The sequence below is a fragment of the Globicephala melas genome, chromosome 8 (genome assembly GCF_963455315.2).
Source record: "Globicephala melas chromosome 8, mGloMel1.2, whole genome shotgun sequence".
NCBI lineage: Eukaryota > Metazoa > Chordata > Mammalia > Artiodactyla > Delphinidae > Globicephala > Globicephala melas.
This window is the reverse complement of record NC_083321.1, coordinates 100,050,312-100,070,036: the sequence shown is the minus strand read 5'-3', so window position 1 is coordinate 100,070,036 and position 19,725 is coordinate 100,050,312. Positions and strand designations below refer to the sequence as shown.

The 19,725-nt window shown below is 39.5% G+C and overlaps 1 protein-coding gene, 1 long non-coding RNA gene and 1 pseudogene across 2 annotated transcripts; 2 read left to right on the top strand and 1 right to left on the bottom strand.

The window, feature by feature from the left end:
• Positions 1 to 644: 644 nt before the first annotated feature.
• On the top strand, positions 645 to 10,220 carry LOC138842803 (uncharacterized). Its single transcript, XR_011377680.1, has 3 exons — positions 645 to 738; positions 3,866 to 3,962; positions 10,207 to 10,220. It is a non-coding gene; the product is annotated as an uncharacterized lncRNA (long non-coding RNA).
• Positions 10,221 to 11,949: 1,729 nt separating this feature from the next.
• LOC115844860 (prostate and testis expressed protein 3-like) lies at positions 11,950 to 13,896 on the bottom strand (annotated as a pseudogene).
• A 3,624-nt stretch (positions 13,897 to 17,520) lies between these two features.
• On the top strand, positions 17,521 to 18,798 carry PATE2 (prostate and testis expressed 2). The gene is made up of 3 exons (XM_030840657.3): positions 17,521 to 17,540; positions 18,175 to 18,303; positions 18,662 to 18,798. The coding sequence occupies exons 1-3, from the start codon at positions 17,531 to 17,533 to the stop codon at positions 18,796 to 18,798; spliced, it is 276 nt and encodes a 91-aa protein (XP_030696517.2). The 5' UTR covers positions 17,521 to 17,530.
• Positions 18,799 to 19,725: the final 927 nt, after the last annotated feature.

Here is a 19,725-nt window from a genome sequence, read left to right as displayed (position 1 = left end):
TGCTCCGGCGGCTGTGGGGCTGGGAGACATCGGGGAGGGCGGCTCTCAGAGCCGGGTTGGAGCCACTTCCCCCGGTCCCGCCTCTTGCCTCCTGACGGTTGCCCTGGAGTCTGATACGCGCAGGTTCCGTATAAAGACCGGACGCGCATCCGCAGAGTCCTTCCCGTGGTTTCCGAGGCTCTCTGATTTGACCCGTTGCTGTGTCTCCAACCCTTGCCAAAGTGACTGTCAAACTGCTCCCACCGCTCCAACTTCCTTGGGTGAACGAGGCCTCGCTTGTGGTTTTCCTCTGGAATGCTCCCGTCTGCTCCCTTCGCATAATCTTACCCTTAAATTTGTTTTGTTTTGTTTTGTTTACGTACCTGGGGGAAAAGTCTAGTGCTTTGGGAGTTGCTGGCAGTGAGACCTAGAAAAGAAAAAGGGTGGAGGTCTTAACAGCGCAGTGTCCTCATCACTGCCCTGCAACCTAACTAAAGCAACTTGTCCCCCTCGTCCTGAGCGTTCTGTACCCCACCTCACAACAAATAGGAAGGTGACAAATTTAATTTACACTATTAAATTCAGGATTCAGTGAGAGGGAGAAAATAATCCGTAATCTTTTCCTCCAAACTTCATATTACCTCTTACTCTTACCCCTTTGTCCTAGGGCCTTTGCACTACCTCTAAGGCACTTTGGATTTGTTGGGGGAAAGAAGAAGGAATAAACAAAGGAGAAGAAGACAGAAGTAGTTTGTGAAGGTTTGAATGACCCGACCCCTAGATCTCCAGTGTCTTAACACGACTTTAGTGCACACATTCTTTTCTCATGAACAAATATCCCACGTTTAGGTTTCGTCATCTCATAGCTGCATGTCTTTTTCAGTGGCATTGAATTTGTCTTAGAAACAAGAGCAGACAGAGTCATTTTTCTTACCTACTGCTTTGCTCATTCAGCAAACTCCTTACACACACACCCCCATTAGTTTCTTGTTCTCCTTTATGTTAAAATTTTATCTTTGAAACCCTTTAATCAATAACTTGAAGGATCTATCTTCCGTCATCTTTCAAGTGGTATCTTGTGTTCAACTCAATCCCTGTTTTTTGGTGGACCACTTCATCCTCCAGCTTTGTCTAGATCTGATTTGATAATCCTCGTGGTTCCTTGAAATCCACTGAACTCAGGTCAAGAAAACTTAACCAGGGCCATTTAAACTACAGTATATGGAAGGAAATCCTATTCCTGCAAACCAAACTGCATCTTTTAAAAAAAAATATGAAGGAAAATTTCAAACATATGGAAAAAATGAAGCTCCGTGAACTCAATGCCAGCCCCAACAATTATTAACTCCTAGCCAATCTCGCTGCTCCCATATCACTATCTACATAACTCCTCTTGTGTTTCTTTGAAGCAAATAGCAGGCATCTGAAAGCTATAAATATATCAGTATGATTTCTAAAAACATAAAGGACTTTTAAAAAGCATAACCACAATATTATTATTACAGCTAAAATATTTAATGTATTTCCTTAATATCATCAAATATCCAGTTTAATTTTCTGCTTGCCTCATAATTTTTTTTTTTCTCTACTGTGCTTGTTTAACCCAGGACCCAGTCCACTTCACACGTTGTGATTGGTTGACACGTCTTTCAAGCTTCTCTTCTTCTACAAGTTCCACCTCCATATTTTTCCCTTGCAATTTGCTTGTTGAAGGAACCAGTTGTTCAACAACCTGTTGAAGGAACCAGGTTGTTCTGTGAAGTTTCCCATAATCTGAATTTTGCTGATTGTGTCTAAGTGACGTAGTTTAACATGGTTTCCTTACCTTTCGGTAGTAATGCATCCTTTTCCAGATGCTTTCCCTGATTCGGCCTAGCTAGTTTAATTAACGCATCAGCATCTTTATGCATTCGAACATTGCTTTCAACTGGTTATATGCTCATGTTTAAGTTAATCACTCCTTTATGATATATTTGCTTACCTCACCCCTTTGTTGACATTTTCAAACTCCTTCAAGTGTAGACCTCTCATCTTTTATTTGCATGTGTGTGGATGGTAGTTTAAGGAATAGGTGAGAATGAGATCTTCCGGGAGAGTACAGAGTGAAAAGAGAAGGCAGCCTGCTCTCTTCTGGAAACTCTCATTTGTTGAACTCTGGGAGACTACCCTGTCCTGCTTCTGCTCCTGCCTCTCTCCTCTGCCTTTCAATTGTTGCTGGTCCCCAAGGATTGGTCCTTTTTTTTTTTCCCTCCCTTGGAGAGCTTAATAGTTTTTTTGTTTCCACTATTCATTTTATGTGAGATAGTTTCAAAATCTGTAATTTCAATCCTTACTCTCTCCTGAGTTTCTGAAATCTATCTTATCTGCATATTAGAATTTCTACGTGAATTTCTTTTCATCTTTGCAAATGCAGCATATCTGAAATATTACTCATCTTTCCCCTCTGGTTTCACCCTTGTGATTTCCAAGGGTGAATGGTATTATCATTTCCCTGTGCTCTCACCCCTTAAGAGATGATCTTTTTTTTTTTTTTGCGGTACACGGGACTCTCACTGCCGTGGCCTCTCACATTGCAGAGCACAGCCTCCGGACGCGCAGGCTTAGCGGCCATGGCTCACGGGCCCAGCCGCTCCGCGGCATGTGGGATCTTCCCTAACCGGAGCACGAACCCGTGTCCCCTGCATCGGCAGGCGGACTCTCAACCACTGCGCCACCAGGGAAGCCCAAGAGATGATCATTTTTTACTCTTTCTCATCTCCATATATCTCATTAAGTTCTGTCATTTGTTCCCTTGTAAAGTCTCATCTCTCTTCCTTCCAGTTCCTTTTTTACCACTAATCATTAGTTCAGCCCTATTATTTTGTTCTTGGATTCTTTCAGACACATTTAATAATATTGAAGGATATGGCATAGTAGCTAAGACTGTAGGCTCTGGGTCATATTATCTGGGCTCAAATTCTGACTCCTCCAATGCCTAGATATGTGACCTGGGCAAGTTATGTAGCCTCTCTTTGATTCTATTTTCTCATTTTAAAAATGGAGATGATAATTCGACTTCCTTTGTATGTTTTCTGTGAGAATTAACAGAGAAAAAGTATGTTAGCATAGTGTCTATGAAATAATAACTCACTGCATTATAAATATTGTATATTCTTTAGTCTTTATAATATTCTTTATTCTGTTCTTACGAGAAGAATATCTCTCTGCCTTCCCTTTTATCTCTCTTGGCTCTGTCCATCCTATACATCATTGCCAGAGGAGTTGTCCTAAAACATTAATCAAGTTATTATGCTAAAGCACCTGCAGTGGCCTCTCTTTGCCAGAGTAAATTCATTCTTCTTGGGGCCCTGCATGATCTGGACCCATCCTGCCTTTTCAGCCTCATTTCCCAGGTCCCCTCTACTCAAGCTTCCCATTGTAGTCAGTCTTGTTTCTTCACTGTCCTCAAAGCCACTTGGTTTATTTAACTTTGGATCCCTTCCTTATCTAGGTTCTCCTCTTACCTCCTTTCAAATCCTGTGCCTCTTGAAAGCTCATCTCCAGTTTACCCCTCCCACCAAGCCATGCCTGATTACCCTCAGCCATTGGAATTTGACCCTTTTTGAAATTCTTATAGCACTTACCTTTATTTCTCATTTAACTTCTAAAATACCTAGACTGAGACTGTTGATATTCTCTTTAGTTTAATCTTATCTCTTCATCCCAAGCTGCTCATTTCCTTTCCAGTCTTACTTTCTGATACTTCATAATGTGAGCCCTTCACCAGTCTACTTACTAAGCATTCATATATCAGCAGTGATTATTATTATAACTATGATGATGATGTACACTTCTGCCATTGTTCATACAGGGCCTTCTCTGCTCATCTCTCTCTCTTCTTTTTTAGCAGTCACAAAGGCAACGGTTGTAAACGAAACAGCGAGGGTCAGGAATCAGGAGACCAGAGTTCTCTTCCCAGTAATTTGCCAGCATAATTTGGACAGGTTAGTTTCTCTGTGTTTTTCTTCTCACCTGTTAAATGGAGTTACATTAGATATTATGTTAATTGCTTTCATTTCTAAAATGCTTTCATTTTAAATCTATTTAAGGGCCAACTCAAGTATGTTACTCCCAGTCGTTCTTATTTATGTCTTAAGCACTGATACTCATATCTTGCTTTTTATTCTTATTACTTCTCCAAGTGTGTATTTCTTTTCCTCCCAAGAAGATCAAGCTCTTTGAGGGCAGGTATATGTCTCATATTTGCTGTTACTTGCCACCACTATCAAAGCTCTGTGTGTAATGGGATTCAGTGTGGTTGGATTAAATTGTAAATTAAATGTCCTGCCATTAAGTCAGAACATTTAATTACTTCCTTTCACTCAGGAGCAAAACTCCTGTCCTGAAATTCCTAATAATCAGTGAGATGCCCCAGCTGGGAGGGGCAGATGCTATATGAGTTGAGGTGGAATGAAATATGGTGATGTTGTAAATCAGAGTTTCTCAACTTCAGCACTGTTGATATTCTGGGCTAGATAATTTTTTGTTTGGGAGGACTGTTCTGAACATTGTAGGATGTGGAGCAGTATCCCTGGCCTCTACACTTCAGATGCAGTAGCATCCCAATAATGACAATCACAAATGTGTCCAGATATCACCAAATGCCAACCGTGGGGGCAAGACCATCCCCAACTGAGAACCACCTCTTACAAATGAAAGTCTTAGACAGGACATGCCAGATGGTGAACGAGGTTTTCTTTACACCATGTTTCTTTGTACCTGCTGTACTTCTTACAGATGTTTACATTTTTAGAAATAAAAGAATAAGAACCGAGTAGAGATTTTTGTGTGCAGAAGGGAAGACATCGGAAAATTTCTGTGCCCACAGTCCAAGGAGAAGTAGCAGAGTTAAGCCAGCATTTAGGTGGCTTCATAGAAAGTAGTTTCAACCTGAGGCTCAGAGAGAAAAGGACCCTGAATTCTCAGAGTCTTAGGAGGTGGTGAGAAGGAATTTTAATTTTGGAATGAAAAAAGAAAGTAAGATACCTAGGAGAATAATTGGCCCAAGGGTTGACCTAGAGTAGGATTGAAAGAAAGAAACAGGGGAACCCTGGGGAGGAAAGAGACCCTTTGATGCCTTAATGTCGCAGTTATCCGGAGGTTTTGATATAGCAGTCTATATGTATACAAGACTGCTTTAAGTTGATAGTCTCAATTTCACATGCATTTCCAATGTCCTGCATTTGTGCTCTCCTCTTGATTTCCTGCCTTTACTATATGTTTTCCTTTACTGTTAAGCTTTCCCATCTGTAATTTTCTTGTTTCTAGTTGTGGGCTTTTCTTTTCTGCCTAGAGAAGTTCCTTTAGTGTTTGTTGTAAAGCTGGTCTGGTGGTGCTGAATTGTCTTAGCTTTTGCTTGCCTGTAAAGCTTGTGATTTCTCCATTGAATCTGAACAAGCATATTCTTGGTTGTAGGTTTTATGTTCCTACTATCACCAATTTTTTGAGGATTTTTATCACAAAAGGATGTTATATTTTGTCAAATGCTTTTTCTGCATCTATTGAGATGATCATATAATTTTTATCTTTCATTCTATTAATGTGGTGTATCACATTTATTGATGTGCATTGGTTGAACCATACTTGCATCCCAGCGATAAATCCTATTTGGTCACAATGTATAATCCTTTCAATATGTTGTTGAGTTCAGTTTGCTAATATTTTGTTGAGAATTTCTGCCTCTATATTTATCAGAGATATTGGTCTCTAGTTTTCCTTCCTTGTAGTGTCCTTATCTGGCTTTGGTATCAGGGTAGTGCTGGTCTTGTAAAATGAATTTGGAAATGTTCCTTCCTCCTTAATTTTTGGGAGGCCTTTGAGAAGGATTGGCATTAATTCTTCTTTAAATGTATGGTAGAATTTGCCGGTGAAGCCATCTGGTCCTTCAGTTTTCTGTGTTGGGAGGTTTTTGATTGTTGAATCAGTCTCCTTACTTATTATTGGTCTGTTCAGATTATCTATTTCTTCCTGATTCAGTCTTCATAGGTTTTATGTTTCTAGGAATTGATCCATTTCTTCTAGGTTAACCAACTGATTGGCCTGTAATTGTTCTTAGTAGTCTCATATGATCCTTATTATTTCTGTGTTATCATTTGTAGTGTCTCCTCTTTCATTTCTGATTTTATTATTTGAATCTCTTTTTTTTTCTTAGTCCAGCTAATGGTTTGTCAATTTTGTTTATCTTTTCAAAAAAAACAGATCTTAGTTTTGTTTATTTAAAAAACTTTTTGGTCTCTATTGCATTTATTTTCACTCCAATTTTTGTGATTTCTTTGCTTCTGCTAACTTTGGGCTTAGTTAGTTCTTCTTTTTCTAGTTCCTTGAAGTGTAAAGTTAGGTTGTTTATTTGAGATCTTTCTATTTTCTTAATATATGCATTTATCACTATAAGTTTGCCTCTTAGAACTGCTTTTGCAGTACCCCATAAATTTTAGTATGTTGTGATTCCATTTTTATTTGCTTCAAGATACTATTTGATTTCTCATTTGATTTCTTTTTTGAGTCATTGCTTGTTCTGGAGTGTGGTGTTTAATTTCCACATGTTTGTAGATTTCCCAGTTTCCTCTTTTACTCTTTATTTCTAGGTTCATACCATTGTGGTCAGAAAAAAATACTTGGTATCATTTCAATCTTTAAAAATTTCCTAAGACTTGTTTTGTGTCCAGATGATCTATCTGGATCATCTATCTGTATGATCTATCTATTGCTGAAAGTAGGGTACTGAAGTTCCCTACTACTATTGTATCATAGTCTATTTCTCTTTTACTCTGCTAGTATTGTCTTAATACATTTATGTACTTCATGAAGTTGGGTTTGTATATATTTATCATCATCGTATCTTCTTGGTGAATTGGCCCCTTTATCATTATATATTGACCTTCTTTGTCTCTTGTTACTGTTTTTTGGCTTAAAGCCTAATTTTTGTGATATAAGTATAGCTACCCCTGCTTTCTTTTGGTTTCCTCTTGCATGGATTACCTTTTTTCATCTCTTCACTTTGAGCCTATACGTGTCCTTAACACATTTTTGACTGGAGACATATTATAGCCACAAGCATTCGTTTCTGCAAAAATCTCCCAGTCAATAATATGTTAAAACTGAAGTCAGTCTCTTGTAGGCAGCACATGGTTTGGTCTTGTTGTTTTATCCTTCCAGCCACTCTGTGCCTTTTGATTGGTGAATTCAATCCATTACATTTAGAGTTATTATTGATATGTAAGGACTTACTAATGCCATCTTATTAATTGTTTTCTGGTTTTTTTGTATTTATATTGTTTCTTTTTCCTGTTGTTTCTGCCTACCTTTGTAAATTGGTGTTTTCCATGGTGGTTTGCTGTTTCCCCTTTCTTTATCTTTTGTGCCTCTACTCAAGGGTTTTGTTTTGTGGTTACCATGAGTCTTCCCCCTGCCCCCCAGTTTTATTGAGAAATAATTAACATACATCACTATATAAGTTTAAGGTGTACATCATGATGGTTTGGTTTACATATATTGTGAAATGATCATCATAATAGGTTTAGTTAACATCCTTTATCTCATAGAGATACAATAAAAAGAAAAAAAGGTCTCCTTGTGATGAGAGCTCTTAGCAACTTTCTTATAACTGGAAGTTTGTACATTTTGACTATCTTTTTCCAATTTCCCCTCCACCATGAGTGTTATATAAGACATCTCATAGGTAAAACAATCTAGTTCAACCTGATAGCAACTTAATTTTGATTGTCTACAAAACTTCACTCTTTTACTTCATCTTTTTTATATCTTGAGATCATTATTTAACTCTTTTTATATTGTGTATTTATTAGCAGCTTATAGTAGCTAAATTATATTTAATGCTTTTTCCTTTGACCTTTGTAGTATAGTTAAGTGGTTAACAAACCATGCTATTAGAGTTTTCTAAGTTTGTATATTTACCTGTACCAGTGTGTTATATATTTTCATATGTCTTCATGTCATTAATTAACATCTTTTTATTTCACCTTGTATAACTCCTTTCAGCATTTCTTGCAAGGCAGGTCTAGTGTTTGTTTGTCTCAGCTTTTGTTTGTCTAGGAAAGCTATAAGATTTTTATGTTCTGTATACAAGTTCTACTTAGGATATCAGTATTGCAAATATCTTCTCCAAGTCGTTAACTTGTCTTTTCACTCTCTTACTGATACATTTTGATGAACCGCCATTGTTAATTTCAATGAAGTCTAACTTATCAATGTTTAAAAATGGTTTTGCTGTTCAGGTGATGTTTAAGTAACCTTTTGCCTATTCCAAAGTTACAACTACATGCTGTGCTTTCTTCTAGAAGTTTTATTGTTATACTTTTCACTTTAAACCTACAATCCAGTTTGAATTTGTTTTTTGTGTATGTTGTGAGGTAGAGGTAATGTGTAGAAAAATTTAACTAAGTAGAGAACCCAGAATTAGTGTTAAGTGCTAATGGAAATTCGGCATATTATGAAAGAGGCATCTCAAATTAGTTGAGAAAAATGTTAACTTTAAAATAAATATTTCTGGTACCCTGAGATAACCATAATTCAAAAAGATACATGTACCACAATGTTCATTGCAGCACTATTTACAATAGCCAGGATATGGAAACAACCTAAATGTCCATTGACAGACGAATGGATAAAGAAGATGTGGCACATATATAGAATGGAATATTACTCAGCCATAAAAAGGAATGAAATTGAGTTATTTGTAGTAAGGTGGATGGACCTAGAGTCAGTGATAAAGAGTGAAGTAAGTCAGAAAGAGAAAAACAAATACCATATGCTAACGCATATATATATATATATATATATATATATATATATATATATATAAAATCTAGGAAAATGGTACTGATGAACCTAGTGGTAGGGCAGGAATAAAGATGTAGATGTAGAGAATGGACTTGAGGACACAGTGGGGGAAGGGGAGGCTGGGATGTAGTGAGATAGTAGCATTGACATATATACACTACCAAATGTAAAATAGATAGCTAGTGGGAAGCTGCTGCATAGCACAGGGAGATCAGCTTGGTGCTTTGTGATGACCTGGGTGAGGGGGAGGCTCAAGAGAAAGAGGATATGGGGACATATGTATGCATATAGCTGATTCATGTTGTTCAGCAGAAACTAACAGAACATTGTAAAGCAATTTTACTCCAGTAAAGATATATTAAAAAATAAATTAAAGATAAATGTTGTTGAACTAATTGGCTAGTCATGTGGAAATAGATTAAATTGGATCACTTTCTTACAAGGGTAAATTCCAAATGGAGAATCAAAATGTTAATTTAAATCCATGAAAGTATTAGAAGGAAACATGGATGAATTATTATCTAACCTGGAGCATAAAAAGTGGCTGAATTCCATTAGTTATCAGTAAAGTGTAAGATAAATTTTACGATGAGTACACTAGTTAAAATTTAAATGACTGATAGGACTTCCCTGGCGGTCCAGCAGTTAGGACTCTGAGCTTCCACTTCAGGGGGTGAGGGTTCGATCCCTGGTCAGGGAACTAAGATCCCACATGCTGCAAGGTGCAGCCAAAAAGTAAAAAGAACAAAACAATAAATGACTGATAATAATTGGTGATGGGAATTATGTAGAGTAACTGGAATTCTCATACAGTACTGGTAGGACTATATATTGGTACCACCACTTTGGTAAACCCTTTGGCAATTTCTTTTAAAGTTATGTATATGCCTACCCTATGACTCATACATGTTACTTTTAATTACCTACCAAAGAGAAATGAGTGTGTATGTCCATCAAAACTCTTATATGAAAATGTTCATAGCAGCTTTATTCACAATAGCCCAAAGCTGGAAACAACTCAATGTCCATCAATAAGAGAATTGATCTAATAAATTGTAGTGTATGTATACAATGGGGAAAAAAAGAATAAACTTTTGATATAGGTGAAACATGCATGAATCTTAACAATATTATGGTGAGTGATAGAAACCAGACTCAAGATAGTACTTTCTGTATAATTTATTTTATAATAAGTTCAAGAACAGGCTGGGACTTCCCTGGTGGCACAGTGGTTAAGAATCCGCCTGCCAATGCAGGGGACATGGGTTCTAACCCTGGTCCAGGAAGATCCCACATGCCGTGGGGCAACTAAGCTCGTGTGCCACAACTACTGAGCCTGCGCTCTAGAGTCTGTGAGCCACAACTACTGAAGCCGTGCTCCTGTCACAGAGGCAGGTGGCTAGAGCCCATGCTCTGCAACAAGAGAAGCCACCGCAATGAGAAGCCCACGCACCGCACCAAAGAGTAGCCCCCGCTCGCTGCAACTAGAGAAAAGCCCACGCGCAGCAATGAAGACCCAACGCAGCCAAAAAAAAAGAACAGGTAAAATAAAATTAGTTCTATGGTGATAGAAGTTAGAATAATACTTTTGGGAGTGGATTGTTACCTGAAGAAACTTACTAAGGTGATAAAAATATTCTATGTTTTAAATGAGATGGTGGTTATATAGGTTTATACATTTTTCAAATCACATCAAACTGTATATTTAAAATATGTGCATTTTATTATATATGAATTATACTTCAACTAAGATTATTATTCAACTCATAATGAATAACAGATCTTGTTAACAATAATCAATAGGGCTAAAATCTGTTAGATGAAAGATTGAAGGGAAACTTTAGATGGTATAGATAAGTCTGAGAACAGGCAAATTTATGTGATCAATCCTGACATCATTAAAACTAGGAAAACATGTGCTTTCAGATATTTCCAAGGGTTGGGCCAGATTACCCTTTCTAAACTTCCAGGCCTATTTCATACTTGATATAATAAAGTATTGATTTTGAATTTTGAAGTAAGATTAGCTATTCAGTTTTAGAAGAATCCCATCAAAAAAAAATTTTTTTTAGTTAATATATTTGAATAGTGGAGGGTCCCATAATAAGAAATGTCCTTTTCATAATCTCTTTGAGAAAAACACATGGTATGTTGGCACTGGAGTGAAAGTTCTATGTCTGGTAGGGAGTAGAGGTTACCATTCCCAGTACACTCAACAAAATAGGTAAAAAACCAGAAAAGTCACGCTAAACAGATGGACAAGAAAAATTCCATCAACTTTACTGGCTGTTCAATTAAACACAATAAAGTTTAATTGGCCAGCTAAAGGCAATAGAGATGAATAAAACAAGGCACATGTTCTAGCTGTGATTTATAACATACTAGGGCAAATTAGACAAACAGAGAAATGATTCATTTTTGTGAAAGTGTCCAAAAAAAAAAGTACCCATAAAGTGACTTGGGTATTCAGAAGAGGGAGAATTTGTATAGTCATTGTGTTCCTTGCCGGGGAGGTCAGAGTAGAGGTGGGTGGCAAAAGAGGAAAGGAATTGAGAAGACTAGAAGAGGAATAGGAAGAAATGAGAGTTGTAATATATCTTGAATGTACATCTTGACAGGCCTAGAAGTGGCTATGTGTGAACTGTGAATGTCACAGAGGCAGGAAATTCTTTATTTGCTGTTTCTTACATTGTATATGGAGACACCATGTAAATGCTAAGAAAATCATGACTGAGTGTGAGATGGACACTGTCCACGGGGGAAAATAACTTTTTGCCAATAGAGGAAAATCTTGAGTGTCCACCATCTGTTTTGTTGCTATTTCTGCTTAATTATAGCCATAATAAGAATTTCTAGTCCACCTCCACTCTCTAAGATAATCACAAGGATCTAGAATGGTCTTGTTTTAAAGTTTTCTACTGGGCCTCTTGGGGGAGGCCTCCTGAAGTACAGAAATGCCAGACCCTGTAATGGGAGAAATCTGTTGTTCAGAATCATTATCCTCCGACTGAGGTAGGAACCAAGCTTGAGGCACCAGGAAGGATAACACTGAATTACAGAGAGAGCTGGGGTCCTTCCAGGACAGACAGGGCAGAAAAGCAAGGGCAGGCAGACTGTGAAGGCAGAGAAACATCAATAACATTTTAAAGGGACAACTTTGGAGAAAAAATATTTTAGATTTTTGAAGTTACAATAATTGTAGTTGCAGCATGTATGAACATAAGTTCATCGTTGAGATCGTATGTCAATTCTCTGCAGAATCTCTGACACACCATATATGATAACTGGAGGATGTTATCTGTAATAAGAAGAAATCATAGAAAATAAGCCAGTGATCTAAGTTCTTTAAAGACAAGTCAAACCTGGCACTAGTCCTGTCAGTAAAAATTTATTTAGGCATCCGAGGTAGGTTTGGGGTTGGCTTCCCATCTTGTACTTCCCAAGGGGACTCAGGCAGGGAGATGAAGAAATCACAGGTCCCCTGCAGGGGTTATTTGCCTAAGTTCCCTGGAAACCCTCAACTCTTTGTACAGATGCTTCTTCCTCGTGTCTCATTTCCCCAGGTCCTCTTCTGTCTGCATGCACAGGGACCCATGCCCAGGGGTATACGGCACTTTGGTTCCTCTCTTGAGTTGGCCTTAGTCTGAGATAGGAAATTGGTGGAGTACTCGCCTAAGAATTTTCTGGGAATCTCACAGCACCTCCTCTAACTTACCCTGGAAGGTCTTTAAGATCACGCATGTCTCATGCTTCTCAGCAGCACAGACACCGAAGCCCCTTCTACAGCGATCTGTCTGTGTGCGAAGGGGCATGTTATGCATCTCAGGGGTGTCATTGCTGGAGAGCACAGAGCTGGTGTGAGGCCAGGGGAGGCAGGGACTTAGAAGAAGCTAGACCTATCCAGGCCTGGGGTGCGGGGTGTGGTGCGCGGGTAGGTGAAGAGCTGGTGGCTGGGATCCGGGAGTAAGCAGCTGGATCTCTCACCAACTCCACATCCTGGAGAAATGCCTCTGTGAGAGTTAAAGGTTTCTGGTCCCGACTTCAGCCCTTTTAACGTGGTGACTTTGAGCAAAGATTTAGCCTCTGGCTAAATGGCTTTCCGGCTTAAAAATGGTTCTGTTAATGCTGGCCTGGCTTACCTGGCAGCACTGTAGGTAGGAGTGTGATAATGAGGCTGAGAGCTTTAAACTTTTACCTGTGCTAGCATTACTACGATGGGATTTCTGAGATTGGCGGCTTACATATTGTTAGGTGATATACTCTGTTTTTAACTTGGAACTGAATCTACGTGAAGGCCTCATGAATTATATCATAGTCAGTGCCATTTTTTGTGGTACTGTGGGGTGAACTGGTCAAAATACAGGTTTAATTAAAAAAAAAAACAAAAAACACCTCTCCTGGGTGCACCTAAGTGAGAAAGTAACATTTATCGAGCATCTCATATGGGCCATGTTCTCTTACTTTGTATCTGATTTAATCCTCACAAAAGCCTTGTAAGTAGGGATTTCCCCATTTCTCTAGTGAGCAACCAGAGATACAGAGAATTTAAGACAGTGACTGAAACATTTTTTAATCTGTCTGATTCCAGTGCATCCAGTATTTTCTTTCCTGCAATCACTTGTTGTAATATAAAAATCCCTGATAAGGGCATCAAAAACCCTTGATAGCACTAAAACCAGCTACAAAATTATTCATTGTAGGCTCAGCAGATGGGATACAGATTTATAAATGGAAAGGATGTCCTGAGGAAAATCTCACTAGGAGTTTTGATTATGGGGAATGGTAGGGACAGAGTGGGGAGCACTATGATGGGGCAGCCACAGCGGCTTGAGCCCTTGGCGGGGAATGGCAGAATGTTGAAAAGGGCAGACAAGTTGGCATGGAGGCCCAGGGAGCATTCTGAAGGCTGGCTTCCCCTCCCGTATAAACGTGGTCAAGACTCAGCCCCGCCTGGACGCCAGCTACACATATGGAGTTCCATGGGGCTTCCTAGATCCTGTCTCTGGAGCCCACTCAAGTCTGTGACTCACCCGCAATGCAGCAGAAGACGGATGAGAGCAACAAGAAGTGTTTGTCCATCCTGACAGAGAAGTCTGTTATACAGGAAGAAAAGAAGCCAGGGTCTGCAAGCACAAGTCTTTAGGCCACAAGAAGAAACCTTCCTCTTCATCATAGGGCAGGGATTATTCATGCCTAAGGGGAACCAATCACACAAGGTTTCCTCTGGGAGCTCAAGTTCATGCTCTCTCCACCCCATAGCAGAGAATGATAATTAATAAATGTTGGAGCTTACATGAAGTTAACTTTGTTTTTTATATAGTGTTCATCATAGTAATTATTATTAATGCAGTTATGATATTATCATTCTTTTTTTTCTTTTGTTTTTCTTCTTTGATATTATCATTCTTATCCCAGTTTCACAGAGGAGGAAACAGGCTTGGTGAGATCCAGCATCTTACCCAAGATCACATATCTAGTGACTTATAGCACCAGTACTCAGAGCAAGACTTTCTAGTTCCAGAAGCCATCTTGATTGAATGCCTCTTGGAGATTTATTCATACATTCAACTAATATTTATTGAGAGCTTTTATGGACCAGGCACAGTTTCATGTGTAAGAGCAGAGCAACGAATAAGTCAAAAAAAAGCTCACCTAGCTCCACACTTCATGGATGAGAAAACGAAGAGTGAAAGAGATGCAAAGGTGTATAATCTATGACCAAGCTGGGCCTTCCACCTAGAATTTCTGATTCTCAGCCCAGAACTCTTTCACTTTACTAGAAATCTGTTCTCCAAGGCCAGGGACTGTTTACTTTGTAGGGCTGTGAAATCATCTCTAGAATTATCACATGGCTCGATCTTTAGGAAATTTATATTGTGAATCTGGCCAGTTTTGCCCATGCTTTAGGTATCTGTCTCTACAAAAGTTAACTCAGGTAAGGTTCACCATGGGTAAACCACTGGAAAATTATGACCAGTTCTGGCACTGTCAGTCTCTGAAACCCATCAGTGAGCTTATGGTACTTTGGCTAGAGGCAATAGGAATCTTCTCTCATGAATTCATTTTAACGACATGTTCTTTAGTTGTAGGAACAATATGTTCATCAAAATATCTCAAGTATGACATTTTTAGATATCAGATAAAGATCGGGTGAAATAAAGTCTTAGCTCAAATGCCACAAAATTTATAGTGTTCCTTTTCTATGACCAGAGTGTGGAGCCCATCTCTGCCTAAGAAGAGAGGCCTTAAACATGAGGGAATTTGTTCCTTTGAAAAGAATTGATTCTAGAATGGCAATCAAGATTGTGAAGTCTTTGAATCTCATTTTCTATTCTTCCATCTTTCAGGAGAAGATGTTGGGAACTAGATAGCATTTTTCAGGACTTTCCAAAGGCTTATCAAGAAGGCATACTTCTGAGCCTTTATTTGTCACCTGTTTTCTCTTCTCTTTCTTTAAGGCGAGTGAGTCTAGAATCATAGCAAAGGAAGAAAAAATTCTAGGTTAAACCACAGAGGGTTTGCCCAGTTTCTATTCTTCTTCCTGCAAGGTGCCCCTTGGCAGGTATTTTCTGGAAGGCCCATTGAGTTCTGAATCTCTTTTCTACGGGATTATTTTCAGTTAGGATTGTAGAATTTTGCAACTCCACCCAAGCAAGAGGTTCTCTGATCTACTTCTCATTCTACCACAGTATCTCATCCATCAGATTTTCTCTTGTAAACAATGTCTCGTGGCATGTGTGAACCTTCTAAAGTAGAATGTGTATTTGTGGATGTGAATCTGGAACTCAAAGTAGAGGTCTGAGGTAGAGATATAAAACTGAGCATCATCAGCTCATGGATGACCTCACGCTTGAGCTATGAGAATGGGACCCAGTTCTCACCCAGTCTCAGTGAATCAGAGCTCAGCTAGTTCCCAGCTGCTAACCCACCCAAAGCAAATGAAACAGTTTGTTCTAAAGCTGACTATGTCTTCAAAGTTTATTCTAGAAGACAATGTAATTAATCTTTCCATCTTTTCCAATACCCAAAGCCAAATGTAAGCCTTGCTGCAACTTAACACCTGACAGGATGCTCCCAACATCATCCTCACAGCCAGGCTCTTGGCCCTTGGATGCCAAAACCACAGTTACAGCCTCCACCTCATTGCCTCTCGCACAGGTGCCCTTTCCTGCGTGTGGCTCCTTTTGACTTCAGTTTCTGACACCTACCCTAGCAAAAGGGCCCAGGCTTCTCCTGAAATTTTAAGCACTGCGCAGGGAGTTAGTGCTTGATAGTTTCCAGGACCTTAACAAATATGAGCTTTCTCTCTTCACAGACTTTAAAATACTACTAATACCAATCCTATGATGAAAATGATTCTGAACGTCAGTAACTCACCCAGAGTCACAACGTTGGCAAGCAGCAGAGCCAGGATCTGAACCCATGTGTGTACCAAGCTTAAGTTCGGGATAAAGGGAGATGTCCTTTCTAGAATTCAGTATTGGTACAGAGGAGTGGGTACTTTAATGTCTTTTCCAGCCCTGGGAAAAATGACTCTTTTCATTGGTGTCTTGCAATTGCACAATAGTGAGCAAGAGATCCCATTTTATGTGCTTGGGACAAAGTAATCTCAGCAACAAGTGCAGTGCACTGTCCCCTTGAGCCCCTCTCTTTACCCATATGCCATCACCTCCAACAAGGTGCATCTCTCTGAGTTTCTTGCTCACCCATGTCTCTAGAACCACATGACCAGCTGTCATCCCAGTGTGTCAGGTTGCCTGACATCTCTGTATTTTGACATTTGCTGTTCCTTTGGGCGCCTGTCCCTATTCACTTCTTCTAACTAACACATCACTAGCCTTCAAAGTCCGGCTCAACTATCCCTTCTTCAGGGAAGCCTTCCCTGGTCAGGCAGTCAACTTTGAATGTCTCTCATTTAGGCCCCCATAGCTAACTGTGCTTGATGTACTTGTGGTCTCCTTAACTAGACTCAAGTCTTTGTGAGGCCACAGATTAGTGGCCTGGTTCACTTGGTGACGTCTCTTTTTGTGATGTTGGCATTTGGTATGTGTGTAGAAAATATTTGCTTTAAAAAATCCATGAATTAGTTAATAACACCTGAAGGCAAACTAGGCACATCTCACCTTTCTGCTGAAACGTCCCTTTCCTACACCACAGAAGGGACACTCAGTGTTTCCCCCACATTCAGACTATACCTGGAATCCTGAACTTAATTCCTGGTGCTTCAGTCTAAGTGAGACAAAGACAAATCTGATATTATTCTGAGATTAGTGAAGAGAGCTAAAAGGAACTAAGGTGTCCAAATCCTGTCTTGAAATATCTGAAAGGTTAAAATGTGGGGAAAAAATTTGACTTACAGAGCACAAAGCTTAGCTATACAATAATGAATAAAGAATGTATATATATATATATATATATATATATGTGTGTGTGTATATGTGTCTGTGTGTGTGTGTGTGTATATATATATATATTCATCATTGAGGAGAATTTTTAAATAGATGCCTTAGGGGCATTGAGACTCCAGTTGGTGGTTTGGTTGGTTCTGGGAACATCGAGGTACTGTTCGTCACTGAAATTTTATGATTTAGCTGAAGAGCCCAAGGGCAGAACACTGGGGGAGATCAACCAGTACCTTCCACAGGCAACTGCACAGGACCAAAGTCCCAGGATGTTTGTTCTCTTTCTGCTGTGCATAGTCTTTCTGGTCTGCATGAGTAAGGGTAAGTCCTGGAGACAGAGGAAGGGTTGGTTGTTGATTAAGAGATGGGAAGATGCGGGGGGAGGAGAAATTTCCAGAATTGGCTCTTGGGGCTTTGGCCGATGCATGTGTGATTATGTCAGGGAAACTTCTTCTTTCCACAGGTGAATTTCTTGAACATCTGATAGGTATGACCACAGCTAGTCTAAAGTCCTTGGTAAAAAGGTTATTGATGACATTTTTGTAGTAAACCTTCCCCTCCATCTTTTAAGAAAGCTGTTATCCATTCCTACTATAGAATCCTAGGAGTTTGATCTTCTCCCAGACCAATTTAGTCCATTTCATGGAGTAAGGAAGCTAAAGTCCCCGTCTTTGCTTCCTCTTCCCCATTACTGGACAAAATCATTAGGCTAGATAAGGGGTTCATTACTTGGGGACCATAGATAAATTTTACAGGAACTCCAACCTTTTGAGATTATATACAATATTTGATTTATGTCTGTATAAGTTAGCTTTCACAAGATTTTCAAAGGGATCAGGGTCCCTAGAAAAGTTGGGAACCACTAGTCAATAGTAAGTTCCTGTTGGGAAGCCCCCAGGCCTGGAGAACCTTCTCCATACTGCATCCTTTAAGCACCTCTTTCTGTGTCTGGCAGAGCCTTCGACGATGTGTTATAAATGTAAAAAATATCATCTTGGGATATGCTATGAAGGCATGAGGTCCTGCACCCTGAAGTACCACCAGACCTGTGCTGTTGAAAACATTTACTTACTTACCAGAAAAGGTAGTGTTGGGTATAAAGTGACTGAGAAACAACCACCTTTTCCCCTTAGAGACAGTTACCTGCTTTTGTCCATGGAATACATGGGTGAGTAGGATGGGTGAGGATGGGGTGGTCCTGCAGAGGGTAGGGCAAAGATGGACTTTTCCTTAAGACAGCATTGAGGAAAGGAAAGGTGAGTGTTCCTTATAAGTTAGGAAATAAAATCCACTCTCTGGGTCAGTAATTGATAGACTCTGTCTTTTAGCTCATTTGGGTCTAGAGAAAGATCAGTGAGTCTCTGAAAAGAGGTTATTCCTAGGAATATGGTAGGAGAAAACAGAGTCATTACAGTTATATTCCCTTTCTTTCACCTCCTCAGGGTGGAGTATGTATTTTTATTCAAAACTGTCGTGTATGACCAACTGTGAGGACATCAACTTCTTAAGTTTTGAAAAGAGGACAGAGCTCATCTGTTGCAAACATAAAAACGATTGCAACCTCCCTGAGGGAGTCTAGTTCTGCATGTCTCCTGGATTTTTGATTATTCTTCAACTCACCATCCCCCTTATCTTTTCCCCCAAACCTGTATTTTGCTCTCCACTTCTAACCAATGGTAGAGAGTGAGAAAGCCAGCTGGTAGTGAAGAGTAGCCATCATAAGGAGGCTACTAGGAGATAACTGATTCTCATTAATGATGGAGCACTAGACGGAAGCTTTGCAAATCCCCGCGCACAGCGTTTTGGTTTTCTTACGATGGTGCTGCCATGAATAATGTTGGGTTTTAAATTGGTTATTTATTATCTCCTATATGGAAATGCAAAGACTGGGGTCAAAATAATCCCAAGCTCGTCCTGGGAATTCTGTGATCATACTTTATCCTTGTCCATACCCACTCCTCTGGGCTGGGATTCTCTCTTGATTAGCTCTGACACCTGGCACTCTCCTTTTGCCCATGGGTTTTGGAGATAAAAGAAGACTAACTCCAGTTTCCCAATTTTCTGGCAACGTGAGCCACATCTTTCTCTGGTAGAGCTCTTAGGAGGAATCTCAGTCCAGGAAAAAACTGGACAGGCAAAGGGATGAGGCATCAAGGAAAATTTTAGGGGCATTTCAGTTTGTGGAAACTAAGATATGAGAAACAGTTTGGTGTGGGTGGAGTTATCATGGCCCTTCCTGGACAGGTAGCCAGGTAGCACATGGTTGAACTAGGTTATTGAATTGGAAATGGAAACCTTGTGCCAGAGTGGCTGGTCAGTCTCCTCTCATAAGAATGTGAAAAAAATGTTGATAATAAAGCAAGTTAAGATAATAGTATGTATAGAGATGCCATGTGGTAGTGTTCCAGTTACAGGGTGTCCTATGTATGATGCAGTTATGAGTAAACAGAAGGGATGATATAGCAGAAGCTAGTAGGGGTGGGAAGAGATGCAGGTGACACGGAAT